We start from the raw sequence: 19,287 nt of genomic DNA, 5'->3' as shown, positions 1-19,287 counted from the left end.
ATGGCTATTAATTCTGCCTTTGTTGCTTATCAGAATATCTGCACCATTAAAAAGTGTATATATATTCTGTAGACAGTTGATGACTTGAAGATGCCTGTGCTTCCAGGAATTTGCCGTGTGATGGCCACAGGAGAAGGGATGATACAGCCTATTTCCATGTCTTCATAACGCATACACACAGCAGCATCACCACCACATTTGCACTCCAGGCTGGGTTGCTCCAGCACTCAGCAAAGCCTCCATTTCCCTTAACAGATGCTATCATCAAATAATACTCCAGCACCATGGCTGCTGGACACCTTGACAGCAGGAGGTTAAAACATAAAACCAAGCTATTGAAGTCAGGGGCTATCCAAACGTTATGGAAAAGACATGAGTCTTACACTGTATCTTGCTGGATGCTGGATCCATGCTGAGCACAGGGAAGCTCTATCCGTGACAGGAGACTCAACTCCAAGAATTCAGTTATTAGTGTTGGTGTGATCTAGTTTAGGAATAAATGATTGTTCCTACTAACTGATACTGGCTGGTGAGACACAGTATGGTGCACAAGGGAGTTTCTCTAACAACAGGGTTGCACATCAGATGTACCTCTACAGAACACCAAATAAACAGTGCAAATTCAGAATCTGGAATATAGCACCAAAATTTAAACACAAGCAATATCTGTGCATGGCAGTCACACCTTACAGAAAACGAGCAAGAACATTTTGCCCAAGCTAACACTCATGAGAGTATTTCAGCTGCAGCTGTGGTCTTTGTTAGCAGAAAGCTGCAGGGCACTATGGCCTGCTGGAAATGCAATGTGCCTGGGGTCAACCCTCCTTGGAAGGGATCCCTCATTAGAGCTATTCTCCCACTGCACTTTATTTCTGCCCCTGTTCTAGACCTTGATGTGGAAAAATAATAATAATAATAATAAAGTCTCTCCCTGTTTTCATCTCTGGGTTTTTCCCCATGGTACTTTCCCAACAAAAACACTAACCAAATCTGGAACAGTCACCTCCTTCCAGACCCATAAGGCTTTTCCTCTTCCTGGCACACTGGCAAGGCCATTCCCACGCAGAGAAGCTGTGCCCATGTGGGTAAGACCCTGGCTTCTCAGCTTTTTCCAGTAATTTGTTCCACACTTTGTACGATGGAAGCTGAGGTTTTCAAGGTCAGACATAATAATGGCACATTTTAGAGCATGTCTATCATGTCATCACTTCAAGCAATAGGAGCACATGCGCTTCTGCAGCAGAACATAACAGAGAACATTCCCCACAATGGAGACAAAGACTAGTGGCTTTGACTGAAAGCACAGAGGACAACCCTACCACGGAAATGATCATAGATGGCACCCACTAGCTTTCAGCTTCTCCCTCTTGCAACGTCCCACCTGAAGGTGGGATCGTTGCAGTGCCCAGGGGCAGGACCCCACGCTGCTGAGCAGGAGCCCATCTCTCCTCAACACCACGCCACACCTCGGGGGTATTTCCAGTCGCCTCAGCCTGCGCAGTGCTGCCTTCGGGTCTGGCATTGCATCTTAGTGGCAGCATCTGCATCTGCCTCTGCATTTCTCCCACCCGAAGCCTGAGCAGGCACGTGCCTGTTTCGCCTGTCTGATCTGACAAGGTCACCCAGCTCACAGCAGTCCATACGAAGCGCTTGGCTTTCTCATCTGGTTTATTAGCTGTCACTTTGGGCACTTTGTGCTGCTTTGACTGGCATCCGCTTCCCTTCATGTCCTGCCTTCCAAACGAGGCTTATGCAAGGAGGGAGGGCGGGTGAGGAGGAGAAAAGAGGAAAAAAAAAAAGGGCCTCCAAAGATACAGTGTGCAGTACAGTGAAGAGGATGCAAACTTAAACAAATCTGGTGCCAGAAAGATTTGTTTCTTGGGACTTGTAACAGCCTGGGAGAATTCATGTCTCCTTCCTGCTGCCCAAGATCCCAGCCGGCTCCTTCTTCAAGCGATGCTTCACGTGTGAAGTTTCCTCTCCTTAAAAATGAACAGCTGTGCCCTCCCCTCTAAGTATTCTTCCACTTCTGCCCACTACTGTGCCTCTAATTGAACCCACATGAGCCGCGCTTTCTTTTCCTGGCATGATTGATGATGCCTTTGCACAACATTAGGGAGCTGCTGGGTTTTAAATAACACCTCTTGACCAGAGCAGCAGTGGTGGTAGCTTCAAGGAGAGATGACAACAAGTAACTGAATGAGCGGGGCTTTCAGCGAAGGACAAGGGGGAGGAAAGCACTGAAAGACAAAGGGGGAAAAGGGGGAGAAGAGAAGAAAGAGCGATGGAGTTGTCAGGGGGGTGGGAAGAAATCGGGAGGGAAATGAAAACATCCCGAGATCTTCTTTGTGAGAAAGATACATGAAGGATTTTGCTCCATCACTATGCAAACCCGTTTTTGTTGTTGTTGCTGAAGTCCCTAAATGAGGATGAGAGAGAGCCCAAGCGTCTGTAAACAGCTCAGCTTTTTTTTATTTTCAAACAGCAAACAGTTTCTACTGCACGGAGTGCTGACGGGTTTTAGGGTTTGGTGATTTTATGGAGTTTTAACAGATTTTGGGAATGGGAGCTTCTAGAGAGCAGAGATGAATGAATTTTTTGCCCTAAGACTGATTAAAATGGTGGCTTCAGAAGACACAGAGGCCAGAAAGTGCAGAAACTGTTAAGAAGATTTTCAAAGACCCCTTAGATGTAAAAGATTGATTTGAAATGTGACTTGTGCCCCTACATCTCTGAGGTGCTTTTGAAAATTTTGCTTTTAATTCTCTGTTCACCCTTTTTTTCTGCCTTTCAGTGAAATACGGAAGACAAATGTGGTTCAGATGCTAAACCAGAGTGTTTCCGCTGGTTTGTCTTCATCGGCACACAGTGGTCATGGGCCACCGATGTTCAGTCTACTCTTTGAGACATTGAACCTCACCTCAGCCCCCTTCCTACCCAAGAGTGTGAAACATCAGCATGTGCAAAGCTACCTTCCTTCCTCCTCTTCCTCATGCAGCCTCCCCACCACCACTGTCAGTTAAATGAGAAAAAAATAGCTCTAGACCCTCAAATCAGTCAAACAAGCAAAATATTCAACTAAACGACAACAGTGAAACAACCAACAGCTTTGTGCAACGTTCCTCAATCACAGCAGAAAGTCCCTCTGACCATAGACAACAACCCACATGCCCTATCTCATCTCCAAATGCTTGAGATCAGAAAAGGAGCTGAAGCTGGGAAGCAATTGCGGAAGGAGCACAATGCAATTCAATACAACACAATAAGAGGAATCCAAACCACGGATTCCGGACTTTCTCAGATAATTCATTTCTTGCCTACACATTCCACAAGTTCTGGCTTGAAGCACCTGACACAAAGAAATAAAACAAGACGATAGTGAAAGAAACTGTCCGTTCCTTTTCAACAGATCTCCAAAGCACACGAATAAACTTTCAAAGCACGCGTTTAACGTGCTTAGCTGAACATGGATATCCTTAAGATGCTCCACTCCTTCCCTGATTTGAACAGTGAATGCACAGCACCCAGCAAAACAAAGCCATTGGCCTCAGGGTTTTTATCGGTGGAAAAAGGACGATGAAGTGCAGTAGTAGACCAGGGTGAGAGGAAGCATGTTGTAATAGGCAGTGAATCACGTTAGCTAGGGGTGCTAAAATCCTCCCCTCCTGTCATATGAGTCTGATCAAGGCTCTGAAACCAAACTTCTCAGGACAAAACCATATACAGTTGGCTGAGCCTGCCCAAAAGGTACTTCTTGTGTTTAAATAACGCAGCACTGGTGAAACATGTTTAGGCTGTTTTATTTGGTTTGGGATTCCTGTGTGCTCAATGTACAGAACCCTTCCAACTATTTCCTGGTTCAGCCATTCAGGCTCGTTTGAGAACTTGTTTTCTGTTCTGTAAAAATGCTCAGCTGGAGCTGGGGTTCTGGTGCTGATGCCAATTAGGATGGAAGAGGCCCAGCTCGCGGGGTCTTGTATTTGTTTTGTAATTGAGTTGAAAGGGCTGACTCATTCCCCTCCGCTCTGTCTCCCCCCTCTGCGAGCTTATGAAGAACACAGTATTTCACAAATACAGACAGGCTGCTGAGCGCGGCCGCCTGCCCCCAGCCCTCCCCGGCCCCAGATGTGTGTGCTGCCCCGACAACACGTGAGAAGGTGCCGATGGGGGAAACCACCCCCACGTCGCACTCATGGGATCCGGCAGCATTAGAGATGAGAGCACAAACTGGGGTGTCTGCCCTGCACCCACGTATCCCGGGCACCCTGCTCCCAGTCGCGTGCCGAGGCTGAGCCATGCTGCACATACACCTCGTCCACCTCCCCCAGCATGAAGGACCTACATTTCTTTAATGTTTAAAGAAATTGATAGTTTTCCCCAACACCCCACTCACTGCATCAAGACATGCTGCTTTTGTAGGACTGGATATTAATGCATGGCTTAGAGAAGATGGAGAGCACTCCCTGGCCCACTGGGGTAGGTTTTTGGTGTTTTGTTTGGAAGCAAAAAGGTTTGGGTGCTTTTTCCACCCCCTTGATACCATGCATTTCTGCAGTGCCAGGGTGTGGTTGGGAGCAGATGGACTGAAACACTGCAAAGGAGTTAAGACATTGTTAGCCTCAACCCAAGGAATAAAAATGAGATATTTTGCCCAGAAACTGGTTGTGCAAAAAACCAAACATCCCACCCCCAAAAAACCAATCCAAGAAACACTTTGGCTGAGTAGAGCCAGTGAGATCAGAGAAGGCCTGAACACATATTTGAACCTTTTGGGTTGAAAATTTCTAAATTTGGGGAACATCTGAGCTTTGCTCACTGTCAGTACCTCTTCCTGCAGAGTCAGATGGCTCCTATTGTGATGAGAAATATTTGGATAAGGCCTTGTCCCAAGGCTGAGCTGAGATTTTGGTGTTTAGGGTGGGTTATTTCTCAATTTCTCCACATCTGTTTGCTCATCCCTGTCTCGTGGGTCATACAAAACCAGCAGAACAAACCTGGCTCTTGGTGAGATCATCGTCTCGCTGGACTTGCAAAATGTAGCCTGTCTTGCAGCTCACATTGCACTGGGCACCGTTGTACCACCCGCCACCGGTGCAGTTCAGCAGCGCGTTCTCGATGTCCAGCTTTTGGCAGTCGTTGGCTTCGCAGGAGTAGTGGACACAGCTAGGTGGGAGACAAGAAGTGGTATTTTTATTCAATTAATTTAATTCCTTCCACAAGAGGAAGCGTGTCTGACTGAGAAACTCATCACTTGTCAGGCAGCAGGTACGCAGACTGCATACTGAACCCGACTCGGCAAAGGGCTCCTCACCAACAAGCACACCCTCTAGTTATGTTTTCCTAAGGACAGGAACAGTGGTAACGGTGATGACAATGAAAGCAAATTACAGGTCTTGTGGCAAAAGGGAAGAGCCTGCCAGTTCTGCAGAATTACTTTCTGTTCTGCAATATTCAACTGCACTGCGGCCTTCCTACTCCTGCACCAACATGCATCCATCCATCCGTCCCATGAGAGCACTCTCCCTCCAAGAGCAGTCCTTATGCCCCATCCAATTTTAAATCTCTGCTGAATTCAGGAGTGCCCGATATTGCTAGTGATAAGTGTGCATGTGTGTACATGTGAGGAGGAGTTTCTGTGATCGACACTCTTATCTTTGAGAAACTCGATTGAAATCAACACATTCATTTTATTCCACTTCACAAGTAACACCAAACATCAGCTGTGTAGCTGTGTTGATAAGCTCTTATCAAGCTCAGCAGCATGCTGTCATTTCAGATCTCTCCGGTTGCTCTCCTGCCATCCATAAAATGTTTCCCTGGATGGAAACTGTCTGTTCTCCCTACAGTAAATTATTGTAACATTTAGCACAACTTGTAAAAAGAGGTTTTTGGTTTATTTTTGTATACACAGAGATGTCTGGTTGACACAAAATCTTTCACCATCTCTGATGACCTGAGTCAAACATTATAGCACATGTTCAAATGTGAGTATGGGGCAGTCCCTCAGCTAAAGGGCAATGAAAATGCTGAGAGTCTTAAAGCATGAGGGTATATTTAGAATAGACATAAGGAAGACATTTTTTACGATGAGGGTGGTGAAACCCTGGCAGAGGTTGCCCAGAGAGGTGGTAGATGCCCCATCCCTGGAAACGTTCAAAGTCAGGCTGGACGGGGCTCTGAGCAACCTGATCTAGTTGAAGATGTTCCTGCTCGTTGCAGGGGGGTTGGACTAGATGACCTTTAAAGGTCCCTTCCAACCCAAACCATTCTATGATGACGTTTTGCTGGATTAGAGACAAAATTTCTGGGGCTAAGGATTCCTACAAGGTGATATGACTCTGCTGAAAATTGAAATGAATTTAAATTAAATACAGTTAAATTAATTCTGAGGAGGGAAAACCTTGACTTATTTCACCATCTACATGGGTAGGTAAGAACCTGAAACACAGAAAGTTACAGGAAGAAGGGAAAGCAATGCATCAATACACATATTTTGAAATGGATTACAAGCAAGCTATTCCTGTCTTAGAAAAAGGGTTAACAGCCACCAAAACCCCATCCACCTTAGTAAGCACAGGACTTAGCATGTACATGGTGTTTTGCTGTGTTCAAAGCATTGTGCAGACATTATCTAATTAATTTTCATGACACCCCTGTGAGACACCTGGGCTGGTATTGTTATCTCCATGTTACTGATAGAGAAGCACATCTGCACATGTCTCTACTGAGCTCTAGATCAGATTAAACGACAGTATTATGTACCTCCACAACTCATTTCTCTGTCCCAGACTAGTGCTATATGGGAAGTGCCCGCTGCTTGTAATTTAAGGTTGCTTGTTCAGTGGCGGCCCTTCCCTGGAGTGCGATGAGCCATAAACAATTTTTACATTCAGGAAGATCTTATTTCCTCATTGTGCACAAAGTATTGCTGCTGACAGGACTGAGAAAGGAGAATTCCACCTCTGTGTTGGCCAACTCCACACCCTTGTATGCAACAAACAGCACCCTGTCTATCAGCACTACAACTGTAATGCTCATTACTTCTGTAGAATGGATGGATGATTCTCTGCCAGAACTGACCTACACAGAGTGAGCCTGCCTTCAGTAAGATCTGCCCCCCCCATACCAAGGTTTTCACGCGTGTTTTCCAGTCACTGCAACTCACAGCCTGACATACAAATTTAAGCTGCCATTGATTTCACTTTGCACCAATCAATAAGACTGTGGATGAGACGGTGGAAGAACAAGTGGACAGTGTATCGTAGCGCCCAGGTGGTCTTCTCTTGCAGAGAAATGAGGTGAGGACAACAGCCACGTGCAATTGTAAATGCCCAACAAGAATCACCCAGGAGTGTGAACCACAGACTTCACTCTGTTTCGGCAGCAGACCCCGGGCAGCCTCACATACTGCAGCTCCCCGAGCGGAGCAGTACCTTACTATTGACCTCACAGCACTGCTAGTTGAGTAAGTCACCAGTTAACATGAGCAAGAATGTCGGAACATGGATGTTGAGTGAGAGCATAAATGATGAATGATATCTTGTTGAACCCTCCCTACACGTCCCAGTTACACCTACCCATGAAGGCTAACTGTCACTTTGCTCCCCTCCGTTTTTTGGATGGTGAGGCTGCAATACAAGTTCTTCCCGTGCCAGGGCTCCAGCGACGAGGAAGTTGACTCATTGAGGAAAAAAGCAAGCACTATTGCCAAGCCATTCTCAGAAGTACATATTGCAAACCTTGACTGCCCATTGCAAAACTCCCACAAAATCTGAAAACCTTTTTGCACTGAAGTTGGAAAAATAAAATAATAGCAGACCTATTTCATTTTATACTTATGTGAATCGACGTGCTACACATTGATGTAGCGCTGAATTCAGCCTCGAATGGCTTCAGAGGGAAGGATGAGCCTAAGAAAACCTTTGCAATTTGCACAAAGGGAAATCTGGAGCAACGTCACCGCAGTCAGTGGCATTGCTTTTCATTTCCATCAATGTAAAGGGGAAAAAGAATCTGGTTTCTTGAGTTCATATCAGGACACCAGATGAGCAAGCCTGGGCTTAGAAGTCCTACAGAACTGAAACGCCACAGACAAAGGCATTAAGAAACACTTATTGTGATGTTCTTCTTTCTGTTTACTAGTCCCCTTGTGGTCTTCTTAAATGGCCAGGGAACATTTTTAGCCACCCCCTCCAGGCTCCAGATTATGCCTCAGTTAGCAGATCATCTGGGCAGCTCGCTCTGTCTGTAACTCTATATGAATGACTTCAGTGACAAACAATACAACCATTCACTTTTTGTAAAAAAACAACCACTGCCACCAAATGTTTCCAATTTAAATATTTCTGGTTCTCTAGCTACTGGTTCCAATTTGGTATCAGCTACTGTCAGCTGTAAATCCCAATGAATTTTGAAGTCATGATCCTGAACTGAGTTCTGCAAATGCAGAATTAAGAAGGAGAAATTAATATCTCCAAGTAGGAAGTTTAGACAAAGAACCCATCACATCCATATTGCAGAATTGTGGGTTACAGAAGCTCTTGCATGGGTCCTGCCATTTAACAGTGGTTAATCATCACATGCTCCAGAAACTGTGCATTCCTTGGGAAAGAAACAATATAGAGTATCTGAGAATGAAATCACTTCTACTTTAACTCATGTTGATTCCTGGCATAGGCCAGCTTATCCCATTTTCTCGCAATCAAAATTGGGTGACTTCATCAAAACTGCCTATTTCAAATCATCCCTGGTCTATCCTAACTCCCCAAATGCACCTGGGAATTGCTTGCCAGAGTATGAGCTGGTCTGGATGAAAGCTATGCCAGGGACCCAAGGACCACTCTAATGGTTTACTGATACATATGTAATGAACAAGGTCAGTGCCCGCGATATGCCCTGACAGTGTTTATTTATTTTACTAGGTCCACCTCAGTTCCTGTCCTTGCCCTGGTAGTGTATGATTTCCTAAAGCAACATTTTCACGCCAAGGTGCGTGCAAGGAGCAGTGGATTTCTTGCACGCGTTCCACTGCCTGCACCATGTTAAAAATACAGATCAAGGCAAACCGTTTTGATGATGTAAAAAGCCCTGAACTGAGTTAGCTTCACATGTAGGCTGAAGTTCTGAGCCAGTTCTTACTTTATTCAAATCCACTCTGCCCATCCCTAATCTAAATGAGCTCAGTCATTAGCCTCTAAATCTTTATTTCTCTGTGCCAATATTGGCCCCAATTCAGCAAGGCGCTTAAATATGTGCTTAACTTCAAAAGCACAGTTAAGTCCCACTGATAGATTTGACTACAGGGGGATGTAAGCAAATAGCTAAGGGCTTTGCTAAATTGGGGTCTTAGTGACACAATCCTACAAACATTTGTATTTTAACATGTTTATAGAGAATTATAACAATTAAGTGGAACTCTTCCTTCCTCACATAAAAACAATCCAGGACTTCCTCTTTTGAAAAGCTTACAGCAGCCAAACTTTTTCTTCCTAACCCTGGGGTCAAGCACTTTTCCAAGAACTCATCTTAACATACTGCCCTAATTATTTGTCTCCTTCGTGATAGCTCTGACACATATATATGCATATGTAAGCATAAAAGCTCATGGTATACACTTGTTATGAGAAGAGCCACATCATTATCTATTGTACATAGGAAAAACTTCCTTTTCCACAGTCCAGGCCAGCCCGGACTGCAGATCTGAAGCATACTTTGGTTTTGTTCTACGCCACCATACGTACATACAACTCACACACGTGCAGCCTTCTCAGAGTTTTTCTAACAGATTTATCCTTACAATGGGTTTGCCTTCAACTCTGTAGAGATTCCTCTAAAAGCAAGAGCAGGTTCTCTCTCTCTAATCCAAATATATATGCAGCATTTTGAAAAGCAAAGGCTGCTAGCCACATTCCTTGTTGTAGAAATAAAAAAAAGTATGAACTGCAAATGTGGCAATGAATTTATCTTCTTCAGTCTTCAGCTAAAACACACCGGTCTCCTTGTACTAACACAAAATCTTGAAGAACATCTACCCAATTCCTTGGGGCTGGATGGGGACCGGTGAACCTGTGCTGACTGTGCCACTGGAAGAAGGATCAAACCCCTTCCTTTTAGGTGTTTGCCTTCAAATCTGGTCCATGAGAGTGACCAAATGAGTAGCATCACCTATGGTTCCTTCAGCAATCTCACCGCAGTCCCACTGGGCCTGACTCTCGATAGCTATCACAGCAAAACCCTATTTCAAACTGCTAGGCTCAGGAATGTGGATAAACCCAGAGATTTAAAGAAAACACTTGATCCAACCCCAGGTAAGCTGTGGGGGAAGGAGAGGCATGAGCCACCACATCCCCACCACTGTCCCCACCACTGGCAGGGCAACATTCTCCTTGGGGACTGGCTCTGCCTTCAGCCTGCCTGCACCTCGTTGTGTGAGATATTCCTGCCCGGAGTGGGGGGGTCCATATTGAACTGATAAAGCTCTCAAAGTCCCTTCGCCCTGCCAGCCTGGAAGTGGGACCGTGTGCCTGGGTGTTAGCAGCCCTGCAGGTCTCCCTGCCAGAGTCTGTCCAGGCAAACAAAGAAAATGCATCGCCTTCCACTTTAATAAAAGCCAAATGATGCCGTTTGCCAATTACCAAAATGGGGTGAAGGTTAAAAACCCATTGAATTATAACACATGTCATGGACCAAAGCTTCTATGATTAACAGTTCTGTGAGAAATTCATTAATTTCACCAGAAGCAAGCTGACAGAGATTGCGCTTAATGACAGAACACAGGGCAGGGGAAAGGCGGCTGAATCGGGAAAGAGAAAGCTGCATTAAATCAAAAAAAAAGAGATGAGGAAACCCTTTCTGCCCCCCCCCCCCCCCTTATAAAAAAGAAAAAAAATAACCAGAGTTATAAAGGGCAGTTGCATTTGTTCCACTGCTGAAGATTTATCTTCATCATTTCTTGTTGGGGGAAGCTGACAGCAGGAGAGAACAAGACAAAGAGAAGAGCTGGAGTGGGCAACATCTCCATGGGGCTTGTTTGGGGCAGCAAAGGGTGAAGTTCGGAGGACGGCGCTCCACGGAGGCCAGGGCAAGGGCAGGTGATGGCATGTTGGCCAGGATTGGGTCTCGGTCTACAGTGCTGGTCCCCCCCGGCTGTCAAACGCCCAGATGTGCACACTTATGGAGGAAGGTAAACCCAAAATCTCCCCTGCAGAAGCAATTCTGCAGCCGTATCAGTGAGTTTGTGCCAAGATTTAACCAAACAAAGGACAAGAAAATCTTTTTGCTACACTAACTAGAAAGCCCAAGGAGCTGCCCAACATGGGGCGTGCACTCCAGAGAGCCGTGGGCAGCCAGAGCCCACTCCAGGGGCAGGGAGGCTTATCTTCATTGCAAACACGGAGTTAATGGAGGATTAGAAAGCTGGAAACTCCTGAAATCCACAATTCTGACAGCTGAACTGGGGTATCTACCTGGGTTTTCACGCCTCCCGCCTGCAGTTTCCAGGAGAGGAGCAAACAGCACCAGGCAGGGTGGAGGAGGGGAGGGGTCTTGTGAACATGGCAGGGAAACGCCACTGAGGGAAAGCAGCATTTCACAAGAACTGCTTTGCCAGGGATGGGAGACCCCCAGCTGATGTTTCCTACGTGGTGAAAAGGACAAAAACCTGATTTCTGAAGAACCGCTGTCAAAGGCAGCCCCAATGCACCAGGCTTTCTTGCTGCTTGAGTGACTGCGGGGTGGGAAATTATACCTCTGCTTCTGCACACCCTATTCCACTGTCCACTCCACGAGGCTAAATAGGAAATAATAAAAGTATAATAATTTGAGCTATAAAGCGCAAGAGAAGAACTAACTGGGCCATTATATCTGGTCTAAGGATGCAATGTGGAAATAAAGCATGTCGTTTTTACAGCACATCTCCAGCAGTGAGGTAAACTTTTGCTGAAAACAAAAAAGAGCCTGTGGTCAGCTGCAGCAGAAAAACCAACAACTGGAAAAATACAACTGGAAAGTACAGAGTATTTTTTTTTTTTTCAAACCCTCTATAAATGTCTTCAGAAGGATGGAATGGATTTTCAAAAGAGCTAACAATGACTGAGGACAACTACCTATAAAGTTCAATGGGACTTTTGCATTTAAGCTCCTTTTTCTCTTCTAAAATATTAACTGTAATATATATTTTAAGAAAGAAGCAGAAGCGCATGTTTTATTTTCACTTAAGTTGTCACTAACCCATGGGAGTGATCCATTCACCCTCAAAATACAAGCTGTGTTAACTTTTAAGGGCCGATATATTTCTCTTCCCTCACATATTTAAAATCTGCACCCTTGCCTAGAAGTGTCTGTATCTGGCTATAAATCCTCTCCAACCCAAATAATTCTCCTTGAAGACAGAGAAATAATCTCTCTTGTAGAGAGAAGCCAAAAAGCAGGCAAAAATATCCATGTTGACCTAAGGAAAATGAAAGCAGTAAAATTGATGCTTACACATAGGAAGGAAAGTTCCTTTAAAAATTAAATAAATATTTTTAAAATCATATTAGGCAAATGCAACCAGTGGGGAAAGGGGAGAAGGGAAGGATGGGCAGTGTGGGACTGGCACTCAAAGGGAGTCTGATGAGGAGACCGTGAGCACAGGAGGTAGAAAACCCACATCCAGCTTCTGAACTGGTTAAGAATAAACTTAAAAAATCCCTCTTTCTATGTTCTTCCCGGAGTGGGTAAAATAACAAAGGGAAACGCTGGCAGGTGACAGCAAAGGCGTCACCTATTTCCTGGCTGCACAACTTACTGCACAACTTTCTCTACATCTTGGAGACCTGAACTGCTTAGAATTTCTTGTGCAGAAGAAAGCATACACGGTCACCCAAAGCAATTCCATCACAAGGCAAATTGGGGATTTTCCACTATAGCACTGTCATCAATGGAAAAAAACCCACCAATTTCAATTGGCTTTGGATCAGGGCTTTATTTCAGAGAGTTTCTAGTTCCTTGACTGACATGGGAAACTTTATGATCAATCCAGCGTTGTAACCTGCAAGACCTAAAATGTTACTTTGAACGAGCAAGGCTCTGACGGAAGTTTTTGAGAGCAAGGGCCTGAGATGGTTCAGTGCATCACGAAAACAAAACAATGCAAAAAAAAAAATCAAGAAGAAAAAGAAGAGGCAAACGGCGGGTGATTCTTCTTCAAGAGATTTCTAAAGGTTAGTTTGCTGGGCTGCAGAGGCTCACTGAAGCTTTGCCTAAGGGGAATACATTTTTTATTAAGGAAATAACTTTCTAAACACAGAGCACTTCTAATTTCGTAAGTGAACAAATGATTCAATTCCTACTGAAAACTTGAGAGGGAGGAATGTGGCCCCGCATCTCAGCCCTCTTGAGCTCCCTGTTGCTTCTCACCATCTCCTTCCAGTGGGTCTTTCTCGCTCTTTTTCTGTCCTGCTCCTGCACTGGGATTTGGCCAAACTTCCACAACTAGACTTCTCATCTGAAACTTGATCCTGCTGTCTTTGGGCCTCTGAATTTATACAACCTATTGCACAGAATGATCAGACTCCTTGAATCTAGGTCAGAACACACTGACTGGATTGATTTAGCTATAGATATACTCCTTTTTTTTACATTTTATTTTCCCTTCCCTCTCCCCCTTCTCACCCTCCCGCCTTTCCTGGAATAAAAGCAGGCCCTAAAAAGAAGCCAGAACATTATCAAAAACCCTGACAGCTTGCTTAGGAGGCTGAGCAGAGGTTTGCCGGGATATGCAACTTGTTTTACTATTGCTGCCGCTATGGTATGACGACTGCTCACAACTTTGAATTCACAAAGGGGAAAAAAAATTATTCTTTCAGGGGTTTTGCTAAATTCTCCCCTCTTCTTTTCATTGCCTCGCTGAAAGGATCCATGAAGCTGCCGCACCAGAGGCCACAAAAGGTCACAATCTCTGTGGGATGCTGTAAAGCAGAGACTGAGAGGGGTTGGTGGTGATCTATTGATGTGTCTGTAATAACAACAAGAATAAAACGGTAGCCATAAACCTTTCATCCTGGGGGGTCCCACAGAGCTTTTCAGAACATAGGCTGGATCCGGAGAGGTACTGAGGGCCCTTACCCAGCCATAAAAGCACCACAAATGCTGGTGGCCAAGCACCGGCCGCACGGGGCTGAGTACCTTGCAGGACCTGGCCCCGCCGGGGCACAAGCATCACTTTGTCTCCGCGCGACCGCTTCCGTGGGAGGTCCCTGTAGCACTTTAGCAGCACAAAGCGGTTTAGATTGAAGCCGGTGTGTGAGTGGCGAAAACGATGCTGTACTGGGGAACGTATGGAGAGTTAACTGGCCCCAATTCCAAGCTTGGGATAAAGGAGGGAGGAGAAAGGAAGAGGAAATAATTCACTAACAGTATCCCATGCGGGTTAAATGTCCCATCCATCCTGATCAATGAGAACACTGCCGGTTTTTTACCAGCGACACAAAAGGGTCAGCAGGGTTCAGCTGCTGTGCCCCTCCTGCCTCCTCTTAACCCCCGGCGCAGGCGGGCGGCGCGGGGGGCGGTGGGTGGCGAGGCAGAAGGAAGCAGGCTGACAGGCTCACCTCTGCTCCGCCGGGCTGTAGGTCTGTCCTCGCTGGCAGCTGCTGATGGTGATGGGGTCGAAGTTGTGGAAGGAACGCAGGGCCACCCCGGAGATGGCCACAAACTGGGAGCTGAAGCTAATGAGGACAGCCTGGGTGTGATAAAAAGGGTGACTGAGGTCATGGATGACGGGGATAATCAGGGGATTGTTCCTGCAGCTCAGGACGTGGACACCTGCCAGAGGAGAGACAAGATCAGAGGAAGGGTCAGACTTAACACAATCCCTTCCCAAAGCCGTGGGCACTTCAGAAGCATTTCCCCCATAGGAACGGCCCTATAGAGCTGAAAAGTTATGGTAAGCTGCCTGGAGGGGCTTCCCAAATCGCTCTGGAGAGCTTAGCAGAGAAGGATATCCCTCCAGACAGCTGAAGAAAGGCTGCCATTCTCTCCACAAGCGCAGCAGACTCTCAGAGCAGTTTCTTTAGACCACAGCTACGTTTCTATTGTGCTCTGTTAAATCAGGAGCAACCATCACGGAGGAAGCGGAGTCGCACTATTGTAAAACTGGTCCGAGAGGACAGTTGGAGCCTTTATACCGCACATCAAATGGTGCCGGCAGGCTGGGTGGCTTTGTGCACCGTGAGCAGCGCACCAGTGGCTTGTTCGTAGCTGTGCATGTCATTAGCACTCAATGTAAAACTTTTTTGCATGAGTTCTACACCAAATGTGCCCAGTCTTGATTTTTTTGGATGGTTTTCAGCCTTAGGGTATCTTGCTCTTTGCTAAAAAAGGCCAAGATGGTCCTGGAGAGAGAAACAAGGGTGATAGACCCACTGAGGATTTTACAGGTGATTTCATTTGAGCAGAAAATAATTGTGTCTTGGGAAAATAAAAGTGTCTCAAGAGGTCAAGGTGCACAGAAGCACCAGAGAGGTGACAAGGAGACTTCTTAATACCTTTTCTTCAGCAGAGAAGGCACTCAGAGATAGCTGGGAAGAAATTTCCACCTTCAAGTAGAGGCAACCTGAATTCAAATGGGCCAAATCCATCTCAGGGGTAACTCAGAGGACAGACAGCTGTCGGCTGGCCTCAAAATTCATTAATTGAGATTCACAGCCTGATGGCTGCCTGCAAAGCCCTGCCTCCACAGCTCCATGGCATCGTTCCGAGGATCAGCTTGGCTCCAGCTCCATTTGCTTCACTGGAGCTCCCCCAGCAATGGCTTTGGCCCAGGCCCTTTGGCTACCCTGATACACTTACAAATTTGAAAATAAAATAAACTCTATTTGCATGTTTAACTGGCTCAGGGATTTCTATTATTATTATTTTTTTTCCAGCTCAGGTTTCTTGACTCAAAAGGGAAGGAATAAAAAAGTTTTCATTTTTGTCCTTAGAAAGTGATTTCCTGTGAATTAAGACAGACTTCTGACCACTCTCTTTAAACATCTATCTCCCACCCTCTACTTTAAAAAAATCTTCCTGTAATAAAAAAAAAAAAAAAAAAAGAAATAAAAAAGCAAACCTCTTTTTGTTTTGGTCTTTACCTGACCCTGAAATAACCTCCCTGTCTACTTGCCTCCCACAGGTCTTTTGATATCAGCTCCTTGTGGAACGGTGCACGTTTCTCACTTACAAACAGGTGCAGTTAATACTCGAAATCCCGGGTTCCCAAATTCCTTGGAAGTTTCTGCCTTCTCTGATGGAAAGCCAAGAAAGACCTTATGGTATGAGGCTGTTTATTCACTTCAATTTCATTCCTCGCACTCAGGCGGTGTCCACAACAAAACAGACCCTCAGAGCTGTGCTGCAGTTGCTGGTGCTTTCGGACCCCGACAAGGTAAACGGGGGCTGAACAGGTCAGGTTCATTTAACTAACCTGCCTTCATTAGCAAAAAACCACTCAAGATAGTGCAGGTGCCCATGGCAGGGGAGGTAGAGCTGTCTCTATGCTTGCCCCTGTTTCTGTAGCTCTGTAGCCACCTATTCAATGTTCAACAGCTCTTGCAAAGTACCCAGCGGCTGAACCCCAGTGTCTACAATGTCTCTGAACTAACAGCGCTGAGGTGTTTGGCATCCCGACCTCTCCATCTCCTATCGAGACTCAGAAGAAGCTTCTCATTATTTTCTGGGATTTCACACAGTAAAAACTTGTTCTGATCAAGGCGGGAAACTGCACTTCTGGTTAGACTGCATTTTGCTCATGGGACTGTCTTTAGCCCACTGAGGACAGATCAAGTTTTAAATTATTGCTACTTCCTTTTGGACGTACTTTTAGTTTGCCACTAACTTCTGCTTAAGGCTGGCTGACCATCTGCAGCCAGTCCTGCACCCAGTGCATGCCAAAGTTTGCATCTCAGCTGCAGTTTCTAGCTTGCCACAGTGATAATTCAAACACATCAAATACAACATCCAGGAAAAGGACTTAATGCCGCACCCAGAACTCAGACAAAACAGTGATTGGGAGCTCTGCCAGAGTGAGAGAGAACTGCTGGGTAGTCTACCTATACCTCTCCTCTGCTCCAGGCCAGCCTCTTCTGAAAAGGTCGGAGGGGCTTTTCCATGATCTCCAGGCATCAGTCTGAGCCATGCCAAACTCATGTTGCAACTTCATTGAGGATTTCAAAACCTAACCCTCAGCTTCCTCTTTGCTCCTCTTTCTTGTTCTCTTTCTCTCACAATCTGTCTGTCTGTCTCCATAAAATGTTGCATTAAGTATTTGTTGGCATGCTTGTGTCTCCATCATTTATTTCTCAGGGGAAAAGAGTTATGTGCCACTGTTTTGTGAAAGGAGGAGGATAAAACTAATCCAGGGCTCTGGCAAACTGGGAGCTATCCTGACTCAACCTGCACAACTTGCTATGAATTTTGGTTTGTTCTCAGACAACAGACACCACACATACTTTCTTTCTTTTCTTCCACACCCCACCAGATCATATATTGCCCTGGATAGTCATCCAACACCTGCCACTTGTGTGTAGTGTGTCCCTTCTCCTTCTCATCACTAGTAGGAAGTTCATTTGAGCTTGTCAAAATTCCAAAGTTATGGTAAAACAGAAAGCTGGGGAAGGGGGTTATGTTTCCTTAAAAACTGCTCTTGGGATGACATGGCCAGCTTTCTCCCCAGTAGAAAAAAGGGGCAGGGGACAGCTGGAAAGGGATTATGCAAGTCCTACCCTGACATGGAGTTGGGAGCTAGGGTGAGCTCTGTCCTGGAGCTTAAATGCAGCCAGAATCAGTTCACCAGATACAACTTTCCCAGGTTCAGGGACCTGTGCCGAGGGTAGTGACAAAAATGGTCTATCCTGGCACTTCAGCACAACTAGCAGGTCCACAGCCTCTATCAGGCATATCTGCTCGAGGCCATGCAAGCAGCCCGCAAGGGCCCTGGTGTTAGACCTTCATCAAACCTGAAATACTTTGCATGAAAAATTTTGGCCATTAAATAGCTGTGGAAACCTCCCTGCAAGCAGGACTAGAGATCCGACCCACTACACCTTGCGAAGCAGAAGCGTTTGCTGCACCAGCTGGTGCAGGTCCCTCACTCTCTACTACCAACAGTTCATCTGTATCACTGTCAATTTCTCTTCAGGGAAGAGCTGTGCGTGAAGCATTGAAATAGTGCTTATTTTAATGACTAAAGAGGAACCAATAACTTCTGAACACATAGTGAACAGGTAAGGAGAAATGTCTGTATAAAATGATGCATCATTTTCAACAAACTCTAGTGAAACTCAGGTCTTGGAGCATTAAGCAAGCACTTTTTTTTGTCTGATCCTGGAAAAACTGAGCAGGAGTATCGGTCAGTTTGTGAATGGGCGTACCAACAGATTAAACAAGCAATAAAGAGGGATTTTAATAAAATAGTCTTACCAAGATCATGGCTTTGCTCTTTGGTGTCAAACAGCTGCACACCGATGGTCTCCTGCTTCTGATCCAGGTAATAGGTCCCATCAGTAACTAAGTGAACTAGGACTGCCGCAGCTACCATAGGCTGGGAAAAATAAGCCTGGGAAAACAAAAGCCCCACAAAGACTGAGGTGGAGAACTGTGGTGGGCTTTAAAAAAACCCAAGAGTCAGTCCAGGACTTTTAAAATAACAATTCCCATCCCAGGTCACACGGAAGTCTTTTCTTCCAACCTCTCCTACACAAACTAGATAAATTCGAGTCAAACAGCCCTGCAGCTGGAGGCTGTAACCTCTCAGAAATTCAACAGCCTTGTCACAGGAGGGGACTTTACCACTGACTCTCTAGACAGTGCTCAGAGGCTTTGTTTTGCTATTTTGCACTAAACATACTTCAAAGAAAGAGGCAGCTTGTCCCGGGGAAGGCTGTCCCATGAAATTTTGCCTGTTGGGAGAAACTTTGTGCAGGCAGGCAAAGAGGAGAATTCTGAATGACGTGTGCACTTCCTACCTTCAGCCAGAAAATGGTCTGTGTCATGTGGGAGTACTGGAAGTTGGCTGTGCAGGGATACCAGGCATACTGAGAGACACCATCATTCAAGTCAATCACCTTAGTTCGACACATCTGCGGGAGAAAAAAGAAACACCAAAAGATACGTAGATGACAGTAACGAAGGACTATGACTATTTAAAGTGGGGGGGGGGAAAGTCCAGGCGCACTGCTAGAATAAAATAATACACAATATTGATGTTTCTAAATACCATGAGATTATTCAAAAGTTAAGTTTCCAGGTCTTCCACCTCAATAAGAAAAA

At 45.5% G+C, this 19,287-nt stretch overlaps 1 protein-coding gene across 1 annotated transcript in view; it reads right to left on the bottom strand.

Annotated features, from left to right (window-relative positions):
• PAPPA (pappalysin 1) overlaps positions 1-19,287 on the bottom strand; it is a 181,704-nt gene that overhangs the window by 37,477 nt on the left and 124,940 nt on the right. The window contains exons 11-14 of the mRNA XM_030000700.1: positions 18,984-19,097; positions 18,439-18,574; positions 14,589-14,802; positions 4,995-5,163 (exon numbers count right to left, since the gene is read on the bottom strand). Coding sequence (XP_029856560.1) covers positions 4,995-5,163; positions 14,589-14,802; positions 18,439-18,574; positions 18,984-19,097 — 633 coding nt within the window. The remainder of the gene's footprint in view (positions 1-4,994; positions 5,164-14,588; positions 14,803-18,438; positions 18,575-18,983; positions 19,098-19,287) is intronic.

This window comes from Aquila chrysaetos, chromosome 24 (assembly GCF_900496995.4).
Source record: "Aquila chrysaetos chrysaetos chromosome 24, bAquChr1.4, whole genome shotgun sequence".
In the NCBI taxonomy this organism is placed as follows: Eukaryota; Metazoa; Chordata; class Aves; order Accipitriformes; family Accipitridae; genus Aquila; species Aquila chrysaetos.
Note: the sequence above shows the minus strand (reverse complement) of the source record. Positions and strands in the feature narration are given on the sequence as shown.